The sequence below is a fragment of the Dipodomys spectabilis genome, unplaced genomic scaffold (genome assembly GCF_019054845.1).
Source record: "Dipodomys spectabilis isolate Male_0828 unplaced genomic scaffold, ASM1905484v1 ptg000669l, whole genome shotgun sequence".
NCBI lineage: Eukaryota > Metazoa > Chordata > Mammalia > Rodentia > Heteromyidae > Dipodomys > Dipodomys spectabilis.
Window position 1 is genome coordinate 389,509 of NW_024871346.1, and position 21,786 is coordinate 411,294.

Genomic DNA, 21,786 nt, shown 5'->3' on the forward strand with positions numbered 1-21,786 from the left:
TAAAAACAAGGAGGCCTTCCGGGTGGTTCTTCTCTGCTGTGGAACCTTTAACTCCTCTGAGTCACCTCTGCTGTGTCATGAAAAACCAGCACATGACTATGCACACTACCTCCGTGCACACACTACCACAGTGCAAGTTTACTCTTGGAAAGCCACGGCAAATTCATTATACAGAAGTGTAACCTGTGCAAGGGCCGTGTGTGCGGATGGCCTTTGCTCTCTCTGGGCTGTGGCCCCATCCAGGCCGGCATGGACACAGCTTCTCAACACATCCTTGAAAAGTGAAAAGTGAGCGCTGAACCATTCACATTTTTTTTTCTTTAACTCATTGCCTTGAAGGACTTTTCCATTTCATTTTGAAGCAATAGGTAAAATTTGTACACGTTAAAAAACTCCCAGTTTCTAGTGATTAGGATTCAAATTGATTTTGATTGGCTAGAGAAAGACACAAAATGCAGAAAAGGCTGAGTAACTTGTCAAAAGTTATTTAATAATGAATGTCAAAATTGGCATCTTGAGTTTAGCTCTGGGTCAAATGTCTTCCCTCCTTCAAATCTGTCTCATAAATACCCCTCACTAAAGCACAGATGGAAATTAGACATGAACCTTTCCTTCCCCCCCATACTTACAACATCCAACAAATCATGCAGATGTAAGAACACAGAGGCTTTAGCTTGGTGCAAAGTTCTAGCAATTAAATTTAAATTCAGGGAAGTTTAACTCTTTGCTTTTATTTCTCGAGGAATAAGTTATTTTGGTATAATTAGAAAATACATGATTTCTGCTATATACTGAACTGATACAAATTAGATCAACATTCAGAAGAAAGTAAAAAAAAGATAAAAAAAACTGGTCAATAGTTTTCTCTAGTGTGTATCATGTTTTAAATTCATCGTGACTTATTCTAAATTTGACTTCATTGATAATCTATTTAGTTCCCTTCAGAATTCAAGACCTGAATTCCCATCTTACACCTTGTTCAGTCTGGTTTCACATGCACTCAAGGTACAGAGAAAATATTTTGTGAATTTATCAGACTTCATGACATTGGCACAAAACAAAATCCAATAATTCAACAAACAAAAGGAAACATTATCCCAGAGGGTAAGAGAAGATTGGTCTACTTTGACAGCCTGTGGTAAGTCACAGAAATCATCATACTACTTATTTAATTTGCTTTTCACAGAGAAAAGAATTGAATTTGTTTCTATTAACCCTTATTTCCCCCCATCCATTGCCTGATTCACTAACAATGAAAAGAATTAAATGTCTGGTCTTAGTTATGAGTCCTAACTATGATCAGATGAACAAAATGAGCTTTGTGGTGGACACCTGACTTCACATGGGACACTTTTTTGGTCCAGGATCACTCTAAGACTTCCACTTTCCTCTGATGGGTCACTAAGACTTAAAATGGGTCACTGATCTCTAAGATCAATTTATAAGTGAGCCCTTCATGTGAAAATAAAAGGGCATTGAGGGAGGTTATCAGCAGGTGAGCTGATGGCCCACCCTTCGGAGCTGTCCAGCCCTCGGGTTGTTTTTCTTTCAGTAATCTCCGTGTACACTAGCTTGACATCACACTTATTAACAGGACGGCTGGAGTAAAACCACGCAGCATGCGCGCTTACCTTGCACGGGTCCATTTTGCATGATTTCCCTCATTATCTCGGTTTCCTGGAATGAGAAACGGGAATGAGCATTGTCCCGACGGCCACCCGCGAGCGCATGGAGCGCGGGGAGCACATGGAGCGCACGGAGCGCATGGAGTGCATGGAGCGCGGGGAGCACACGGAGCGCACGGAGCGCATGGAGCGCGGGGTGGAGTGCATGGAGCACGGGGAGCACACAGAGTGCGGGGAGCGTGGGGAGTACACGGAGCACACGGAGCGCAGGGAGCGCAGGGAGCACACGGAGCACACAGAGCGCACAGAGCGCATGGAGCGCGGGGTGGAGCGCATGGAGCACGGGGAGCACACATGCACGGAGCACACTGCAGGCAGCGCGGGGCCCTGCCCTCGCGTGGTGCTCCATGATCCTTGGTGAGATGGTGACTCAGGCGGCCTGTGATCCACCATGGCCGGCCTCCTGTGACCCCTCCACGCCACCCCCACGTCCCCCGGAGCCAACTGGTGCCCGTGCACGTCACTTTCCGTGTGGAGTGCGGACGCACTGGTGTGTGCCCTGCATGCGCGTGTGCCCACACGCGTGCGCGGTGGACGGGCGCACTCACGTTGGAGGAGACGCGGTAGGCGGGCGAGCACTGGAAGATGCGGTTGGACTTCTCCAGGCTGTTAGGACACGGCCTCGTGGCCTGCCGCCGGCCCCGCGCGGCCGCCCGGCTCTCCATGGCGCACGCGTGAGCGTCGGGCCGCGGGTCCCTCAGGAGCGGGTAGCACGCGTGCGACACCAGCCTGCGGGGAACGAGCGGGAGAGGCAAACGGGGTGTTGGGGCCGCCGCCACGCCGCCCGGGGTAGGGGCGGCTCCGCCACCTGCGCACCCCGAAACGGGGAGGACTCCGCCAGCACGCCTGCCAGCTGCAGGCCTGGCCTCGGGGGCAGCCCAGGGGCCTCGGAGGCCTGGCGCCTTCAAGGCTCCCTGTCCTCAGATCTCTTATTACGAATCTCCGCATCCTACGCCTCTGTCGTGCTCACCAGGCCTCTAGTCAGTGGAGAGTTTCCAGGGTGACACGGGCCGGCCGACAGTCTGTGGCAATGTTAATAATAAAGGACTCCTTCCACCTGTGCTCCTAACAGCAATGACGATATGGGAGAGGACGGCAGTCCATGACCGCCTGTTCACAGAGGAGAGGTTCCCATCCACTGCGCAACACTTAGAATTAGGAGATGGTTTTTCTATTGACGTGCTCATTAACCTGTTGATACTTTCATCAAAGCACATCAAAGATTATATGTCTGTGGTTCATAATACCTTGGGAAAAGAGTATAAATATTATAATACATATTATATAATAGAACATTTAATAAGGTAGACATTTATCAAATACATTATATTGGCGACTAAAAATCATTTTGATTTCTGGATGCAACACTGGACACAGCAAAGTGCCAATTATTAGACTCCAAATCTAGTGAAGCATGTTGAGTAGAGGGAAAGACCACAAGAGAGCCCAACCACTCAAGTGGCGATCTCAGACACACGAGGCTAATGTGGCCTAATGGGGTCCCACTAAAGAGGGTTCTGGGAAAAGCAGCCTCTATCTGGGTGTGGGAACACAGAAGGGGACAAGATGGAAACAAAGGCATCAAAACGGTCAAGCATTTCAACATCTTCAGCTGATGGTGCTGTATCTCTATGGATGTTGAGTGCTAGGAGTTCACTCTGCTGAAGCATCTGTGATGGTAACTCAAGATGGGAGTCACGGGGATTGGAAGGAGGTCACAGCATTGGGGCCCTTAGGGATGGGATGGGAGGCCTTTCAAGAAGAGACTCCAGCGCCCCAGCTCCAGAACGTGGCATCTGTTACCTAAGCCATTGCCTCTTGTATGTCTTGTTATGGGGGGTGGGGGCAAGGACACAGCACAATGAGATCCGTGGTGTGTCAATGATAATTGATCACTCGAGTCCCTCTAAGGCTTTTTTTTGTTGACATAATACAGAACAGAAGCCACGCGCACAGTACTACACCCAGAAGGTATCAGACGGGTCTGTGTGCTCAGAGAAACTTCACTAGGCAAAATATATGAGAGAATGATGAATGCCCGCATCAGTGTCTGAGGTGCCCTGGCCCTTCACAGCCTCTGACTGGTGTAAGGAAGACCCAGAGCGGTGGCAGCAGTGAATCCGCTTCCATTCCCCTGGCTGAAGACCCAAAACGCAGGAACAGACACGTCCTGAGACAGACAGGAGGGGGTGGTGCTGGTGTCACACTAAGGACGGCCATCAGCCGTCACCACATGGGAGGGAGTGCCCAACGGGACCGGAGGCAACTGGGAAGAACCTATTTTATTCTTCCTATTGCTAACCTGATTTCCCTATTCATCGAGCTGGGGAAGAAAATGGTGAATGAGGAGACACAGCCGCTTTGATTCTCTTCCTCCCTCTCCGGGGATCAGAGTTGAAACAAGAGCAGGCATGCCACCATTATTCAATAATCCGGGGGCCTTGTCAGTTCCAAGCACGTGCTCCGACGCCACGCCATACTCACAGAGACAGGATATGCTTGAGGTACTTTTTGTGAACTCTCGGACCATCCCTGCCTCGGTCAGTGCCCTGCAGCAGCCCGGGACGTGGGAGGAGCAGAGCCGAGCAGCTATTTACCCACGTTTTCTCAGGAACCACCAAGCTCTGTCGATGCTCCCACCGTGGCACCCGAGGCGGCTCTTGGCACAGCAGGAGATCAGGTTCTGGGGGGACAGGTTAGCGGTGTACTGACCTTTGGAGTGAATTGCAATTCGGTCAGCTGCCACGCCTGTTTCAAACAGAATACTGGTTAATAGGCAAGCGGTACACCACAGGGTCCTTCTGATGTCATGTGGAACTACACAGGGGCCCGAATTTCAGCTAATTCAGACTGCTGAACTTCTAGCTGATGTCATATCTGAAGGCTGCCTAGTGTACTTTCATGCTCATAATACAATGGAAAATCACTGCCGCAATCTTATCTTTGTGAGTATGTTATTAGTTTTAAGTATAAAGTTGTAGTATGTTATTAGTTATAAGCAGCACTGACCACTGCAATTATTATTAATTGATACTATTATTTGGTTACACCCAATAACACAGCTGCAAATAGCTACAAATCCATGTATATGCTATCTACTACAATATGCAATTACTGACATTCTGCTTTATATAATTAATATGGGGATATTATTATTGACTATCGAAATGTATAGACACATAAACATTAACCTCTTTGAACCTTCTATTCATCCACTTAACAGCTCCCTAACATTAAGACGGTTGTAAGTTCGTTCTTTCTCTCAACTCTTTTGAGCACTTACTTGGCCCTCAGCCCTGGAACATTAGAAGTTACAACAATTAACAAGAAACAGATAAAAGATGCTTTTCTCAGAAAGGAATCATCTAGAAATCTGCACGCACCATCACAGCGACCATGGTCTCATGACAGGCTGGCAAGAGCATGCCATTGTGCCAGTTAATACAATGCCATCATGATAGTTAGAGATGTTTGCTTGCCGAATGCCTAAACTGTCTCCTTTTCAATGCTTAGATTCAGACTGAGAGAATATCTTGTTCTCTTTTACATGAAGACAATAAGAATATAGTCTTTCTTTATCAATTATATTCTTGTCAGTGGAAGTGGGTCTTTTAACATCAAAATTGTCTGTCTCTGTACTGTGATTTGTTTTTTCCAAAATAACTCACTTAAAAAGAATCCATGGTTTTATGTTTTTTACGTTTGTGGTTTTCTGTGACTGTAACAATTCAGGGGATAAAATCTTGGGATAAGTCTGAAATTATTGGACTTGTGAACCTAGATAAAGTAGCTATAAAAGAAGCATCACTCACACTTTTGGACCAACATTCATGAGTTACATCACAATTGCTTCCTATTCATGTATTAATTTAGTGTCTGTAGCTGGGTTTGGTTTAGGGCTCAAACTTGCCAGGCAGGCTCTTTTTTGGTGGTTAGCCTCATGGTTTCACCTGGGCCTGTCCTCAGACCATAAGTATCCTACCTCTGGCTTCTTATGTCGGTGGGATCATAGATTTACACCACCACAGCCTACTAATAAATTGAGATGGGGTCTTGCTAACTCTTTGTCCACCCTCTCTTGGAATGTCATACTTCCTAACCTCCACCTCCTAAGAAGCTGGCTGGAAACACAGACGTGTGCCGCTGCCCCGAGTAGATGGCTGCACATGTCAGTCCACAGTCAGAACCCATGTCTTCTTGACCAACGAGACTGAAAACATTTCATCCACTCTTACTTATTTCTCAAGTTTTGCTTCCCTTCAAAATAGTTCCACAGCGATGAAGGAAGACATACGGCTTGTGTGGGGTCCGTACGCATGCTAAGATTGTACGTTACCCTCTGGTGAGGTGAAGCCCTAATGCTCCTCTAACCCCTGGCCATCGCTCGCCTTTGGCCAGCACACTCCTAGCCATGGCTCTTTTGATTCATTCTGCATTTAACATGAGATATGGATGACCAATTCTTAGGTGGAAATATATAACCTTCCAGTTGTTTTCCTAGGCCACAATAAAATTTTATTTTAATTGAACAGATGGTAATATATATACATTCTAATTTGTAAAACTTTTAAGTTGCCCTCTCAGACTCCTGAGTCAAAGGGGAAAATTAAACAAATGTCATTAAAATGATCGTATTACTTGCGGTGGAAAATGCCCACGATGCAGCACAGTTTTTCTGATCCAAAGGGCCGTGAGTCCATCCGGGCCACTTATAAGAAGAAATGAAAATCTCTGGGAGGTCAGTGTGGGCGGGTAAGGAGGCCTGGAGGAGAGAGAGGCAGACAGGTTAGGGTTTCTCAAGTGTATTCTAACAACCACCACAAGAAGATGTCAGACCTTCCTACCACAGTTCCTTCTCTAACCGTTTCCTACATCCAAGATTTTGAATACAGTATAGTTTTGTAGGATTTCTGTTTCACTCCACGCTAGAAATGACATCTCGCTGTGGGGAATCGTGGTGTAAAACAAACTCATTGGAACAATCTGGAGAGCACTTGTGTTACCTCACACCAGGGTCCCTCTCATCGTGACCACCCCTAGAGACCGTGTGATCTGGCTCTCCGCCCCTTCCTTCAGAGGTGAAATCCACGATGCAGTGATATGTTTCTGTCAGCTCCTGAGGAGCACACCTGGGGCGGAGGAACAGCAGTATTGCTCAGCACCTCCCTATTTTGCTGACTCGGTATGCCAGAGTGCCTTCAGACGCTGAACATGGGAAGCTGCTGAAGTTTCCAGAAAACTAGACAGAACGTCAGCTTCCAATGGTGACTTTACAAGGCCAATTTAATCACACAGCAAATAAAACCTTATCTTTGTGGAAGCAACAAAGATACAGTGATGACCCTTAATCTGCCGTGGACTGAATGACTCTGAAGTGGCCCACATCTGACAGGAAGCGGCCCTGCAGCCGACAGGAAGTGGCCCACATCTGACAGGAAACGGCCCTGCAGCTGACAGGAAGTGGCCCTGCATCCGACAGGAAGTGGCCTCCACATCCGACAGGCCTACGTGGCATTTGTGCACCCTGGTAGCAATGTTGGGATACATCTGTCAGGGAAATGTCAACTCTTAAACACATTTCCCTCAGCACCCTCAGGGAAACGATTACACCGATATGCCCTTGTCGCTTTTATGGTTTATCCTTTAAAAAGTACGCGTGCACAGTGCTTCCTACTAGGATAAGGCACCAGAGAAACAACGATCAGAGTGACAGTTTCCCTAAAAATGTGTTTCACAGTCCTCAGAGCCAGATGATTTCCGGATGTTTACCTCTTGGTTTTATTAAGATTTTTTTAACTGCTCATTTACTATAGCTTTCCATAAAAATGGGTCTCGAGGACGTGAGGTCTGTAGGCTGCATCCCCCTGTGATTTTATCGGCCTCATGAGATCCAATAACCTCACAAAATGGACATAGAGGAAATTGTATATCCCAGTATTCTATACATGTCACATGCCCTGTAAAGTAGGAGTGCTTTAGAGACTGCAAAGAAACACAGAATAACAGCGTTCAGGTCATGGCAGTCTGGCTTCAAGAGATGAGACACCTAAACTATTGTCTGCCAGCAAAGCAAAATTAAGGACAAGGAGCCGCTCAGCTTGACAGAAATTCCAACGTGCTTGTCTTACATGACCCGGAAGCGATCCTAGAGCAAGATTTCCTCTACACCTGCATGGGGACACCTCCCCGCACTCCTGTTTTCATCTAGGAATTACAAGGAATAAAGCAGCCAGGGTGGACAAGTTGGAGAAGGAGACGCAGCGGCAAACCTGGGGAGTTTGGCTTTGTGGTGACTCCGCCGTGTCACTGACCGGAGTTCTCTGAGCCGTGAGGGGCGTCCATCACCTGAGGCCTGACTCGCGCGCCTGGCATTCCCTGAGGAAGTGGGAGTGGATTCCACATGCCCTGTGCACCGACAGGGCACACACGGTGCAGATGGCTCTTCCTCCTGCGGCAGCGGGTCCCCACTTCAGTGTGGACAACTCCCATGTCCTCAGAATCACCCCAAGCCACCAGCCTGACCGCGAATCAACCAAAGCCACAGGCACACGACCTGCCCCGACCTGGCCGACTGAGGTCGGCGGCCCTGCACGCCAGGCGCACTCCACACACGGAAGGAGAGGGCAGCTTCCCCGCTGGAAGAAGGGACGGGAATGTCTCCTCTTCAACCACCTTTGCCTTCGTGCCTGAACCCCGAAAGGCCCCCGCTGGTTCTTCTCTAGTGTCTCAGGATAGAACGATTTTCTAAATGATGCTAATAGCACTACTTGATGATCACTGATGCATTCATGCCCAGCTTTTCCTCAAGGGAGTAGGTGTCTTCTCCAGACACGTGCAGGGTCAGGAAAAGTGGCGATTCCTGCCCCCCATGGGGTGATGAGGTCCATATCTAGGCTTCCATGTGGTGACTGATACCCAGGTATGTGTCATGGGGGATGCTGGAGAACTAAGAGGCCACGGGAACTTGCCTTTTAATCCTTTCCCTTGATTGCACATCTTTTCCTGCGGGTAGAAATGTGCATGTCACTGATGGCCGCAGCATGTTCTTCGGACTTGTTATAAAGCCTGTGCAATACAGGATGGAGGGGGCCTGCAGCAGAAGGAAGCAGCCGTCCTGTCCAGGATGTGGAGACATCCAGTTAGGTCTTACGTGTCTACTGTGTGTGGCTTCGGTCACTCTTGGCTGAGCCGGATGACGGCTAGCATGACACTCGTGATGACCATCAAAGCTGCTCACGCAGTACCACGTCCCACTAAAGCCATACATCATGCGCCGTCACGGACCTCCCAACCCCAGAGGGGCGAAGAAGGGAAGAAATCGTGAGCTGTGACTTTCCTTGGAGCAGCCCCTTAGAACGCCATTCTGAGGAACCGCACCCAGTCACTGCAGAGTTGATTCACCCCACAGTTCCCAGAAACCTGGTTCTGAAAATTAAAAAGATGGTTGTCACCACTGTTGTGTGTTGTGGTACTTTTGAATGTTTTGAAACAGCCAGTGTTTGTCAGACTCCAAAAAGTGGAAATGATGGGAATGGCTTCAACATTTCATCATTTGGGCCAGTACAAAATACGTTGCTTTGATTCCCGGTCTATCATTTTTATGGTGAACCTGCCATTGTGCGCATCACACTTCGGGAAGAGGATGGGTGGAGAAGACAGACCATCGACGTCTGTCTGTGGCCCATGTGTGAGCCAAACGTCACGGTTGTAGGTGAGGTCTTCAGTTTTGTTCAATTTCAGGCCACACGTATCTCTGGTTAACTGCGTCCTCCCTTCTGTGGCCAGTGTCGGATTCCAGAGCAGCTTCTGTGTACATCAATGACAGCCGTTGGAATTAGGTTGAGATGTCCATTCAGATAGTGATTGCTAAGCCAACTAAAAATGCCAATACTCTGTGAGTAATGAGAAGAAATAAAGGAAAAAACCTAAACCTGGAAATAGTCACCTTGGTTTTTCCAAATATCTGTCTAATGGCTCAGTTCTGTTATTACCGAAACATATTTTTAGAAGGAAAACCCATTTCCTCCTGTTACATCTAAATGGCTAGAGAAATAAATTGAGCCAATCGACTGTCACGTTTATCTAGAGAATATTAAAGTGTTTGGAGAATTAGATGATGTTTTCAATTCTCGTCTAAACATTACTGTCTTTAAAGGTCACGGTATGGTATTACAATGTCACATTATGTAAACGTCCAGCAAACCACATCATGACATTGTTTTTCATGATTCATTTATATTGGGGAGGGAGAGAAAGATGTGTTATAGCAGTTAACTGTGAAGTTAACACAAAAAATACAAACATGTTTGCCTCTGACCATCTCTGATGCCATGTATCTGCAGGCTTTAAATAATGGGTCACCCCATTCATACAGTGGGGGAAATCTCGGCCTTGTAGCCATGGCTGCTCTTCTACCTCCTGCTTTGTAGACTTGTAATGACATGAGGGAAGGAACAAATTGAGGGAGGGCATGGGCAGGAGGATTCCTCGCTCATTCTTCCCACCCAGAATAAAGAACTCCGCGGGTCAAAGCTCTGACACAGGCAGGTCAAAGGAGGGGGCTGGGGCATTAGGGTGAATGGATTTTCTTCACCTACTGGAAAGCATGTCCCATTGGCGACGGCCTGAGGCCATTATGTGGAGAGGCCACCTTTGTTGAAAATCATCTATTTGTTCAACGTGGAGGAAATATCAGTTGGCTCAGGAGCGTTAACACAGACACAATCCTCCCTGTGTGTGGAGGCTGTGTGATATCAAGTACTGGGCGATTTCCACATCATCATCTGGCCAAATCATAACCTGTTGTTCTCTCTGTGTTTCCGGTGGCTGCCAGTTCAGTCCACGTGGACCTCCCGCTCTTCCTGAAAGTCCAATTTCTTTTACTTAACCAGTTATTAGGATAATCTCAACACTCAGAACTCGCTCTTCAAGCTACCTGATTTAGAAATAAGACTCCATTTCCGTGTCTTACATGCTCAGTGGGTAGCAGAACTCTGGCAGGTCAGCTGGGTTCCTCTTACCACTTTCTTGCCATTACTTGTCTTACATTAAGTTGCCCTGCACTGGGTAACTGAAGTTCTCCTGAAGTCTAATCATTGTGAACTTTCACTTAAATATCACTGCAGAGATGTTTTTATGCAAACAAATCTCCAGGAGCCAACAAATGCTTTTGAATGAGATTTTTTTCTTTATAATGATGAGTATCAACTTGAGAAAGAACCGGGCTTTGTTTCCTCTGGATTTCAAATCATCCCAAAGGGCAAATGCCAAGGTTTAGAAAAAGGAAATGTTGGAAATAACCCCAAGGACGTGGAAATAAACCTTAGCGTTGGGCCTACCAAGGCCCCCAACACACGAGGCGGGAGAATGGCCTGTACAGCAGAGGGATTTTCCCAAAGCCAGCTCCTTTCCCAGGCTGGGGCACAGAGAGAAAGGATGATACATAGAGGAAAGTTCTCTTCTGCATGTCGGTTTTAGAGTTAGGATGTGAGACACTGTGAGCCTGAGCCACATCTCCAAAGAGTTTATCCGGCTGTCTACAGGAAAGATCCAGAGCCACCCCTATGTAGATCGTGTCAGAAAACCAGCTCCAGTTAGGAGATGGCAAGATCCTTTGTCTTCTTTGAACCTGAACTGACCAAGCTAACAGGTTCTACGGAAACTCCGAGGACTATCTGCTGATCCCGAGATGGACTATTTGCTGATCCTTAGAGATGTCCTGGCTCTGAATGCAAGTGATTCGTGGCAGCCCTGCACCTGTCTCCATCTCAGAGGGATTCAAACTCCATCAGTATTCATCCACCTGTCTTCAAAGTGTGGCTAACCATCATGTCCCCGCACTGCACTCCCGTGAGAGTTGAAGGAGACAGAGTACGGGGGCCTGCGTACCCACACACACCGTGTGTGCTTTGGTAGATTCTGAGGACCCACCCTCACCCACCAGCACAGTTTTCAACGAGACATTTCAAGCCTCTGCTTCAATCTCACGAGATCATGGATAGTCTTACAGTTGTGGGTAGTCAAAAAGGGGCACGTTTTAATGAGTCCTACAGTTCGAGCTCGACGTGTTTGCTATTTACATTGCATTTGTTCCTTTGGGTGCTGCTGGGGTTTGGACTGGGGGCCTTGCCCCGGCCGGCCACTCTGCTGCTGAGCCCCGCCTCTGCCTCATTCTTCTGCACTGCTATTATTCACATAGAGCCTCGCTTCCCACCCCCATCCTTGGATACAGATCCAGCTCTTTTAAGGTTACTGCCTCGCCAGGATGACAGATGCAAGACGGCGGTGCAGTTCACTCTGTGGAGATGGCGTCTCACAGACTTTTCTGCCTGGGTTGACCTAGAACTCTGATCCTCCCGACCTCCATCCCCCACGGAGCCATGGGAGCGATGTGCGCCCCGCCACACTCGGCTCCCGTTGAGAAGGGCTGTCTTGTGTTTGTCTGCCCACAACAGCCCGAGCAGGAGGCCTGACATCCATGGCCAGCAGGTAGCTAGGGTTACAGGCACTCAGCGAGCCATGGCCCTTGGCTTCCTTCACTTACTTTAAACCACAAATCTACTTGCACGTGTACACACACACACAGAGACGTGTACACACACATGTGAACTGGGAGGAACACTTACTGTGACTTCACTCATGCTCAGCAGCGTGGGGCCAGGAGGCATCGTGCCCAGGCGGTGTGTGAACCCCTCTTGCAGCGTCATTCCCCAGAACTGGCTGTAGTTCTGGGCCGTCCACCTGCCTTCCACGAGAGAGGAGATGCCGACAGGTGAGACACCACTTCTGAATTCACCTGTCGATCTGCAGGCACAGCAGGCAGATCGCCCAGGGTGGAAGCGGTCCCTGCCGGCTAGACTGTCCCTCTACAACAATAAAGCGTTCATTATCGTGCAGTCAGATAGAGGAGACAACCTCCTGAATCCGGCGCATTTCAATTATTGCGGAGATTCATCGGAGACACATAAAGGTTACGATGAAGAATATGGAATCTTCGCATACTGTCCTTGGATGGATTAAGTGATAAGAGCAATAAATGAAGTTTCTTTAAGTGTCATTAAATGGGTTTTAGGAAGAAGCTTAAATATATAGAAATGTACTTCTCGTTTCCCTACAGTAATCTGTTTCCATTATACTTTAGATTTGAAAAGATAGAGAACAGGTAAAAAGTTTCTGTGGAAAAACGAGAACAGACTAATTATACTTCTGTTTTTCCCTTTGTTTTCACCCCTTGGAGCTGAACCCAGGGCCTCATGCCTAGCAGACCAATACCCGACCATTGCGCTACACTCCTGCCCTGAGCAGTTGTAGCCCTGACGACTCATTTTATTGACAGAGGCTATTTTATACTGCATGATAATTTGTGCCCAGTATTTGATCATCTCAGATAGTAAATATGAAATTGATGTGAAATTAGGTGGTTAAAAGGCTGGTGCATGCTTTTGAGATATTTTGTGCTCATATCTAGATTAAGATACTGTCTTTTTAAAATGAGACACTTAAAAATAATAATAAAATGAGACATTTGAATTTGCAAGCAGATTTCTTTGGGAGGTGGTAAACAAAAATTAGAAAGAAGAAAGTAATTTAATCATTACTTATTTAAAATATCTAACGTTTGAGGGCAATACGTTTCCATACTTATGTCAGATCTAAACTTTATTTTGTTGTTTTTATCACAAGTCATGTATAATGGGTGAGTGATTAGAAATACAACTCAGTGCTCACCAATATGCCTAGAAAGTTAATAAAATCTGTTAGTTCATAGAATTTATGTTTTGTTGCCTCGTATGCTCCCTACCGCAAATCCCTGCCTCTAATCAGTTCATAAAATCTTCAGTAATTCTCAGCTACAATTTTAACGTGTCATTTGCACCAACTGAGGACTTGCAATTAAGGGAGCAGTCAGCAAATACTAGGCCAGTGGCCTTCATTGAATAGTGTAAGAGGACTTTTTAAACAAAATAAGGATAGACACCAGGAACGCAGACAGAGAAGCAAGCGTCTCTCCCTACCGGAGGCTGTACCCTCGTAAAGTCTACAAAAAAGCAAAGCAAAGGCTTCGTGGAGAGCCACCTTTGCAGCGCGGGCGTGATCAGCGCAGAGGCTCCCACAGCGCTGGCCAGAGTTGGCGCGCTCCTGTGGGAAGTGAAGCTACCGTCTGATGAAGGCAAAAGGAGGAGGCTGGGGGCCAAACGTGAAGCGAGAAAGCGCTCACCTCAGCGAAGGCCAGCCCTGAACGAGGCCTGGAGACTGCGCTCGGTGGCTCTCCAGGGGAGCCGCGGGGAAGGCTGGTGCTAAGATGCAGGAATGGCCCGCGGGATGGGGGGGACACGGGGACGGGGACCGAGGGGAGCCGGTCGAGTCGTTTACACCGAGGAGAAATTTACTTCACGGAAGGAACGGAAGGGAGAGATTTTAGGAACAACTTGTGTGACAGAATCAAAGCTTTGTGTCCAAAGGGTTGAGCATGAAAGTGAAATGACAGAGCGGAGTTGGAGTGAACCGGACAGGAGAGACAAACCGCGCCGCTTCAATGTGAGCTTGAACACAGCACAGGCGTGGGGCGCAAACACCTGAAGAGTCCTGCCTGACGTAGCCACCTGAGAATGAAGAGGAAGGAAGAAGCAAACCGGCGGCCGGCGGCCTGGCTTTGGCTCAGGTGCAAGGCAGACGCGGCTCACTGAAGGGAGGGAGAGACAGTGGCCGGTCCAGTTTGGGCTGGTTTGGAGAAAGATAAATATCAGTGCAGGTGTCCAAGAGATTCGATTCTAAGTCCATAAGGAAAGCCACACTCAGAAACCGCACAGATTACAGAAGGTCCTAAAAGACTTCTCGTTCATTCTATTAGGAGTATGGCCAAATGATAAGGGAACAATAGATCTGTGTGCCGCGCGCACACCCAGGCGCCCGGTGGGGTTGGCAGGTGCCGCTCCTGCCCAGGCAGAGCCCCACAGGAAGAGGCCAGCCCTGGCCTGCGGAGACTCAGGAGGAACGGGATCTGGGGGAACTCCGGCCGGGCTCAGTGCTGCACATCCATAACCCTAGCACTCAGGAGACAGAGGCTGGAGGATCCCTGCTCTGAGGCCCTCTTAGACTCCGTAGCAAGGCTTTGTCTCAAAACTAAACACAAAGTGGTACAGGCCTCATCCAATCTCACCTAAATTCAAAGGCAGAACACAAGAGCTGGAGAGCAGCTCAGGGAAAATGTTAGTGACATCCTCCATCAAAAGCAGGCTCTGGGTGCCGGCCACTCCGGAGGGCCACAGTCAGGAAAATGAGCCAGAAAAAGAAGAAAAGAAGGTAAAAGCAAAAGAAAGAGAGGAATGGCTCCGGGGGAGAGCGAGCTTGTCTAGCAAGTGAGAAGCTGTATGTTCAATCACTAACACTGAAGAAAGAAAAATAAAAAGAAAACCCACCACAAAACCCAACGAACCAACCAAACAAATGCAGCTTCAGCTGAACCTAGGCCGAATGGCTGACAGGACGAAGATGGCTGATACACAAAGAGCGCGCAGCTTTCAAGCACCAGGGTTTGAAGAGGGCTGTCTTGTGGTTTCTGGGTTTGTGTCCTGGTTTCTTGGAGGTGTGAGCTAGAAACGACCAGCTGTTTAAATCCTTTCAGGAACCTAACTCAACAGTCTGTCAACTGACACATCCCCACGATTTAAATATCATCTAGTCACAGAAGATTGTAATTGGTTTTCCCTAGAAATACTTCAGTGTTATCAAGAGCTCACCAAAGACACTCCCTGAGCAAACACACACACACACACACACACACACACACACACACACACACACACACACACACACAGGGCTTGGGGGTGAGTTAAGAAGATTAATGTCAACAAATGGGACTTTGTACAGTTTCTATCCTCCAAGAAAGCACTTTGGATATGAGGAAACCAGAATCTCCACTGTGCCAGGGAAGACCGTCCGATGTGAGGGAGGAAATCACTCTTCTGTGTTTTAGGAAAACATGTCCCAGAGTGACTTCGCTTTTCTAGTTGCTGGAAAATAGAGTTGCTACTGTGGCACCTTTTCCAGAAATAGAGAGGGGTGGCCAAGGGCAGAGCGAGATCTGGGCCAGCGGAGGAGTCCGGAGGCAGATCAGCCGGGCTGGCCCCCTGCCCCGCAGTTCCACAAGAAGCCAGGGCTGGTGCCGGAGCCTCCGTGTCCCTGTGTCAGGGGTGAGGCCGGGCACTGTCCTAGCTGACAGGAGAGCGTGCCACGCCACCCCCAGGATTCCACCTCCATCCGTCCTCTCTGTGCATGACCAGCAAAGCGGGGCGCTCATCCTGCCTTCCGACTCCGTGATTTGGCCTTGGGGATGATCTACGCGTTGGAGGTCTTATGACCTGACTCAGTGGAGCCCAGGACTGGCTTGGAGAGGGTGGCATGGGAGAGAAAAGACTAACATGAAAAAGTCAACTCTGCCACCTTCCTAATAGTGTCTAAACACCCAGGCAGCGCAAAGCTCCCCGGTCCCGCCACCCATGTCTGCGTGCCAACACCTGCAGAACTGAACACTGGCCGCTAGGTTTGTGGGTTTTTATGCGTGCATTTTTATTACTTAAGTTTACCATATACATTCCACGTCTGCACACCGTTTGTGTTTTATCTTCCTTCCTGTCTCTCTCCTGATTTTCCTTCTTAGACAATGACCACGTTCAGAAGGGAAGTAAGTATAGTCTAAATCTAAAGAGTAATTGGGGTGCCAAGAAGTCAGAACTGGGGGGGGTACTCACCCAAAGTCTCCATTATTGATGTGTTCCAGTAACTCTGGGCGGACGAGGCACGCGTGCTGGGAGCATCTCCACTGTCGTTGAGAGCAGGTGCTGCGAAGACACAAACATCATGAAGGCGGCGGCCAGGCCTGGCCGGTTACACTTCAGAACTGACCGGGAGAGCTGACACAGAACGGATCTCGCTCGGCTAACAGCAGCCGTGTCTGTCTGATCCTTGGAGGAAAACCAGTCCGCATCACACAGATATCAGGCGTGGCCCCGGTGGCTCCCGTCCTCTGCTTCACATTCACTGAATCTGTTCTTAAAGAAATACAACTTGGAGAGTGGATTCAATGTACCGGTGCTTAGACCCTTTCTGGAAGCAGCCTGTTTTTATATAGAGTTCTTCTACTCATAAAAAAGCAACTTGCTTCGAGCCTGTTAAAGTGTTCATAATGAAGGGGTACGTGTGATGTCGCCCGGTGTATGGAGGAGGCTCATTATCGAGAACATTATTAAGCTCAATCACAAGAGATTCATGCATAATTACGTTCTGCAATGTGCTTTTAGGGTGTGCACCTATGTGGTGGGATGCCCCATGATATGGAGCGCCAGCACACGCTTAAACACGTGCTCTGCTCCCCCGCCTCCCGTGACCCTCTTAGCAGAAGAAAGCACACACAGACCACAGCGCTGGGCCCCGAATCCCTCGGGCATTACCAGGGGTTGCAGTTCTCCTTAATTACCGATCCTTCTTCGAAGTGCTGCCCATCTCTGAGGCAACCTGTTAGCAGAAGACGCACACAAATTAGCCCCTCCGTGGCTGCCGTGCGTGGGCAACAGGCATCTCACCCCGTGGTGAACGCTGCCACAGGCAAAACCGTTCGATGCCGATCTGACGGCAGTCCACACGTGGCCAGCCCAGGTTTGTATCTCAGATTCTTTCCGGGGATGTTCCAGGAGCTTTTATCTTTAAATGGCTACTATGTTACACAGAAAGGATTTGTAAAGCATAAAACCTGGGTTGCCATAGACTTAATCACTACACCCAAAAGTAATTAATTTGTTTATATATAACAGCATTTGAATTCATTTATGGTTATGTTATTAATAAAAAAACAGTAATCAGAGCAGAGGCCAGTGACCCCCACCAGTAATCCTAGCTGCCTCGGGTGCTAGGATGGTTGGGATCATGGTTTGAGGCCAGCCTAAAAAAAATTAATAAAAGTCTGCTAGATGCTTTCTCAGAAGCTGGACCTGGTGCCTAACACTGGAGGACTGTGCCCAGAAACTCTTGCAGGCAGGCAGGGAGACCCTATATCAAAATAACAAGGAGAAGTCAGGGCTGCGTGCAGGATGCAGAGGTAAGAGTGTCTGCCCAGAGCTCAAACTCCACTTCACCTCCCAGATGCCAATCAGATCTCATAAGTGGATGTGATTCATGACAAATGACCAGAGAAAGTAGCTCATAAATCTGGACCAAAATACAAAAAAAAACTCATTGGATATACTTTATAAAATAGATACATCCGGGGCTGGGAAGGTGGCTCAGTGGTAGAGTGCTAGCCTTGTATGCATGAGGCCCTGGATTCAAGTCCTCAGGACCATATAAGCAGAAAAGGCTGGAAGTGGCGCTGTGGCTCAAGTGGTAGAGCGCTAGCCTTGAGCTGAAGAGCTGAGGGACAGCGCCCAGGCCCAGAGTTCAGGCTCCACGACCAGAGGGGGGAAAAAAAAAACTAGATACATCCTATTTTTAATTCCTTCCTTCTTTGCTTTCCTTCTTTTTTTTGGGGGGGGGCATCTTTCTTTCTGTTTCCTTCTTGCCTTTCTTTTTGCCTTTTTTCTTCTGCTACTAGACATTGAACTCAGTGCCTACTGCTTGTTAGGCAAGTACTCTACCACTTTAGTCACACCTCCAATCTTAAATTCTATTTTTTTCTTCAGGACTGTTACTGAGTTCAAACCCTTGTAGGGGCAAAGTTAGATAGAATAAATAAATAAACGAACAGCATGATATCTTGGGGGAGAAGTTGTTTTGTACATGCAAAAAAATAAAGCACAGGTGTCTTTTAATTTTTTAATTTTTGCACATTTTTCCAACTTTGTGAAAGTTTCTTTCCTTTCACCCAGTGGCTTCTAAAGCTAAGAGCTCCAGAGATGGAGTCCTGTAAGACTGAACCTAGGATCCACCAGCTTCTCAAGAGTAGCTAGAAACACAGCTTTCAATAAAGACTCCCAGGCTTTACATGCTAATCAACCCAGGGGTTCCATGGAGGAGAACACTGAGTGGGAGGAGGCAGTAAGATGGGGCTTCAGCTAAGCCCCCTGCCTGGGGTATGTTTGTTCCGGAACTCTATGCTACCATTTGCTCAGAATCAATAACCACTCTCATATAAGTAGGCCAATACAGTAAGAGCTACCGTGCTCTGCAAGAGCCTTTTGCACTGATCACTGGACACCAGGCTTTAGGTCTGTTCTACACCAACCGGCTCCCAAACCTGCCCCTTTTCAGGTAACAAGGCCTGTACTCAGCGCTTGCTCAGCTGGAGCTCTACCACTCCATCCACACCTCCAGCCCCCTCCTTTTTAAAAATAATTTAAAAGTTACAGGCTAATAAAAATAAAAAGACACTTGATGGATGTATTTCATATTACTTAGGGGGCCGTGGCAGTGGCCAGACTTGATTTGCTTTCGCCTGGGATTTAATGGCATTGTTAGCATCACAGATGTCAATGGCAGGGGTGTGTTAGTCCCACGAGACAGTAAGTAGGTGAGTAAAATGTGCCTGGTGCTGTTTACGACCATGTGCCAGCTTTGAGTCACTAAGAGTTTGACTCAAAAACCCTCAGAGCTCTGTTCGAAACACATTCTGTGTCCATTTTCTAGTGCTGGGGATTGAACCCAGGGTGACACACATGGTAGGCAAATCTCCTGCCACTGAACTGCAGCTGTAGCTCCCACACATTTTAAAAGAAAGAAAAAGTGGCAGATAATCTATAACTTGAAGAGTGTTTAAAACAGTGTCCAGACCAGAACTTTCCTGAAGATGCTAATGCAATGCAGGTACCCTGCTCCTGAACCAAAGCAAATGACGGTTGACAGTTCAAAGATATTCATCACAGAAACCACTTGCTCCTCAGAAGGGGAGGGGAAGGGAAGGAGAGGAGAGGAGAGGAGAGGAGAGGAGAGGAGAGGAGAGGAGAGGAGAGGAAGGAAGGAAAGGAGGGAGGGAGGGAGGAAGAACAATTGGATCTTGTTGTGAGCTCAATGTGCAAACGCGTCTTCAAGGCCTACCTTCCGAATACCAAGGCAGAGCTTTGGGCCTTTCCTTTTCTTCACGGCAAAAGGACTGGTAATCGGGACAGCAATCAGAATGGTCCCTCTCACAGAATCTATCACAGTAACACACCGCGTCTGCCTCATAGAACGGAGTTACACAGGCATCATCTCTGTCTTCACAGCACCCCAGGGCGCTACAGTAGCGGCCTGGGAACACAGCCCTTTTCAAGCGAGTACCTTCCGAGCTGCTGTGATTCCTGCTGGAAGCCGCTCCCGGGCCCGCGTCTCTTCCAGACAAAGAACTCCCCTCTGTCCATATTTCTGTAGCCAGATAAGAGAAAATTAGTATCTTATATCCGGTCCACATTCTCTGGACCCTCACTCCTTAGCCAGGCCTCTCCTTATTCTGATTGTTCCTGGGAGCCTGAAATCTAATCAGCAGGACACTTCTGCCTGAACTCTGAAACACACCCTTTCCTTGAGCATACCTCTCCCAGTTAATCATTAGTCAAGAATTTCCATGTTTGCCCAAGATAATACAAGTGTAATTTCTTCAGAGTTAAGCATGATATTTCATCTAATGTGAAAAGCCGGCCATATCACTAAACAATCTACCTAAATGATAGAGGGATGGTCTTCCCACTCCAAGGTTCTAGAATTTAAGTCTGAAACTCGTGTTAGACGTAAGGTTCACACAATGGCTGCAGTCACCAGGGACAAAGGGCAGGGAAGTCACAAGTGAAGAGCTATGCCCCAAGCGTCCCTCGGCTGGCCAGCCGGGATCTGCCACACCAGCCACACACTGGCTTGATTTCCCGGCCGGGCCCCATTTGGGAGGCCCTGACCACGGCTATCAGAAGCGGTGGGACTTCGAGGTGTGCTGGAGCCCCCCTAGCTAGACATTCCTGTAGTGACCTTCAGCCCTCCACCGGGCTCTGCCCAGCGTCCGTGGAAATCCAAGGTACCCAGCCAAGGAAATTCCCCGCCGGGGAGGGAGTCGGGAACAAAACTCAAAGGTCACCATGCCGGCGGCGGTGTTTCTGTAGAGCTCTGCACTTACAGGGGGTTTTGCTGATTTATTCATTAACGATAATAACTCCCTCGGGACAGGGGACAGCGCTGGGGAATGGCTGAGCGGACACCGCTGGCCGGCCGTGTGGGAAGGACATGTCTGGTGGCCTCCACCCTATTAATTGGCAGACACCGGGGCAAAACCCTGCTGCTACTTCTCCGGCCCTCAGTTACTTTGCTGTGAAATGAGGATTTTCCTCTGCGTGGCTATTTTTGTCATTCGAATCCTTCCACCTTGTTCCCTGACCTTGTCTGTAATGTATTCAACGTACACTTTTATCGGCCTTTTGTCACTTCCTTCCGACCCCTCCTCGCCAGAGATAAATAGATACAAGCTTAACTTGAAAAAAACAAATCCACATCACCTGGATGGCACCGACTCTGGTGCCCCTTCTTCCCAGTCCAACAAACGCTGACTCCTCTCCCCTGCCGGCTCGTGACTCAGCTGTAGCATTCAAGAGGTTGGGCCTTAGGTGTGCTCAGGAAGAGGATGAGGAGAGGAAAGCAGGGAGGAGAGAGGGAGGGAAGGAGGGGTGGTAAAGGAAGAGAGGGGACGGGGCAGCTGTAGTGAGGTGAGCAATACAGACGCTCGTTTCCCTGGTAGGCGTTGTGTGGGGACAGGGCCTCTGTCCAACGCATTATATGCCACGCAGAGACGGTATCAGAAGACTGGCTTGCTGAGGATAATTTGATTGACCTAAATTCAATCTTTGTATGAATTTTGATCAGCTTGAATGGGATTTACAGCGGAAGGTACACTGTGACATTCCCGTGCATGCGCATAATGAATGCCAGCCGGTGAGACTCCGCTCCACGCTCCCCCTCCCCTGCCCCGCACAACAGCGCCACCAGGTCTCGCTGCTCTCTATTCACATTGCGAAGAGCTGCGTGCATGTCCGCACCCTCGCTCACCTCTGTGTCCACCGTCTTTCCACTTCCCGGCGCCCAGGACCCCAGCACAGCCATTGCACTGCCACTCATGTCAATTGTAACAACGCCTTGTGCCGTGGTGCTTTAGACG

At 48.4% G+C, this 21,786-nt stretch overlaps 1 protein-coding gene across 3 annotated transcripts in view; it reads right to left on the bottom strand.

Moving 5' to 3' along the window:
- Tinag (tubulointerstitial nephritis antigen) overlaps positions 1–20,135 on the bottom strand; it is a 39,436-nt gene extending 19,301 nt beyond the window's left edge. The window contains exons 1-8 of one of the 3 annotated variants that reach the window (XM_042671961.1): positions 19,710–20,135; positions 17,135–17,198; positions 16,436–16,525; positions 12,311–12,425; positions 6,324–6,447; positions 4,283–4,433; positions 2,234–2,414; positions 1,632–1,677 (exon numbers count right to left, since the gene is read on the bottom strand). In XM_042671961.1, coding sequence (XP_042527895.1) covers positions 1,632–1,677; positions 2,234–2,414; positions 4,283–4,433; positions 6,324–6,447; positions 12,311–12,425; positions 16,436–16,525; positions 17,135–17,198; positions 19,710–20,061 — 1,123 coding nt within the window. In that variant the 5' untranslated portion in view covers positions 20,062–20,135. The remainder of the gene's footprint in view (positions 1–1,631; positions 1,678–2,233; positions 2,415–4,282; positions 4,434–6,323; positions 6,448–12,310; positions 12,426–16,435; positions 16,526–17,134; positions 17,199–19,709) is intronic. The other 2 variants (XM_042671963.1, XM_042671962.1) reach the window with 2 other exon arrangements.
- Positions 20,136–21,786: the final 1,651 nt, after the last annotated feature.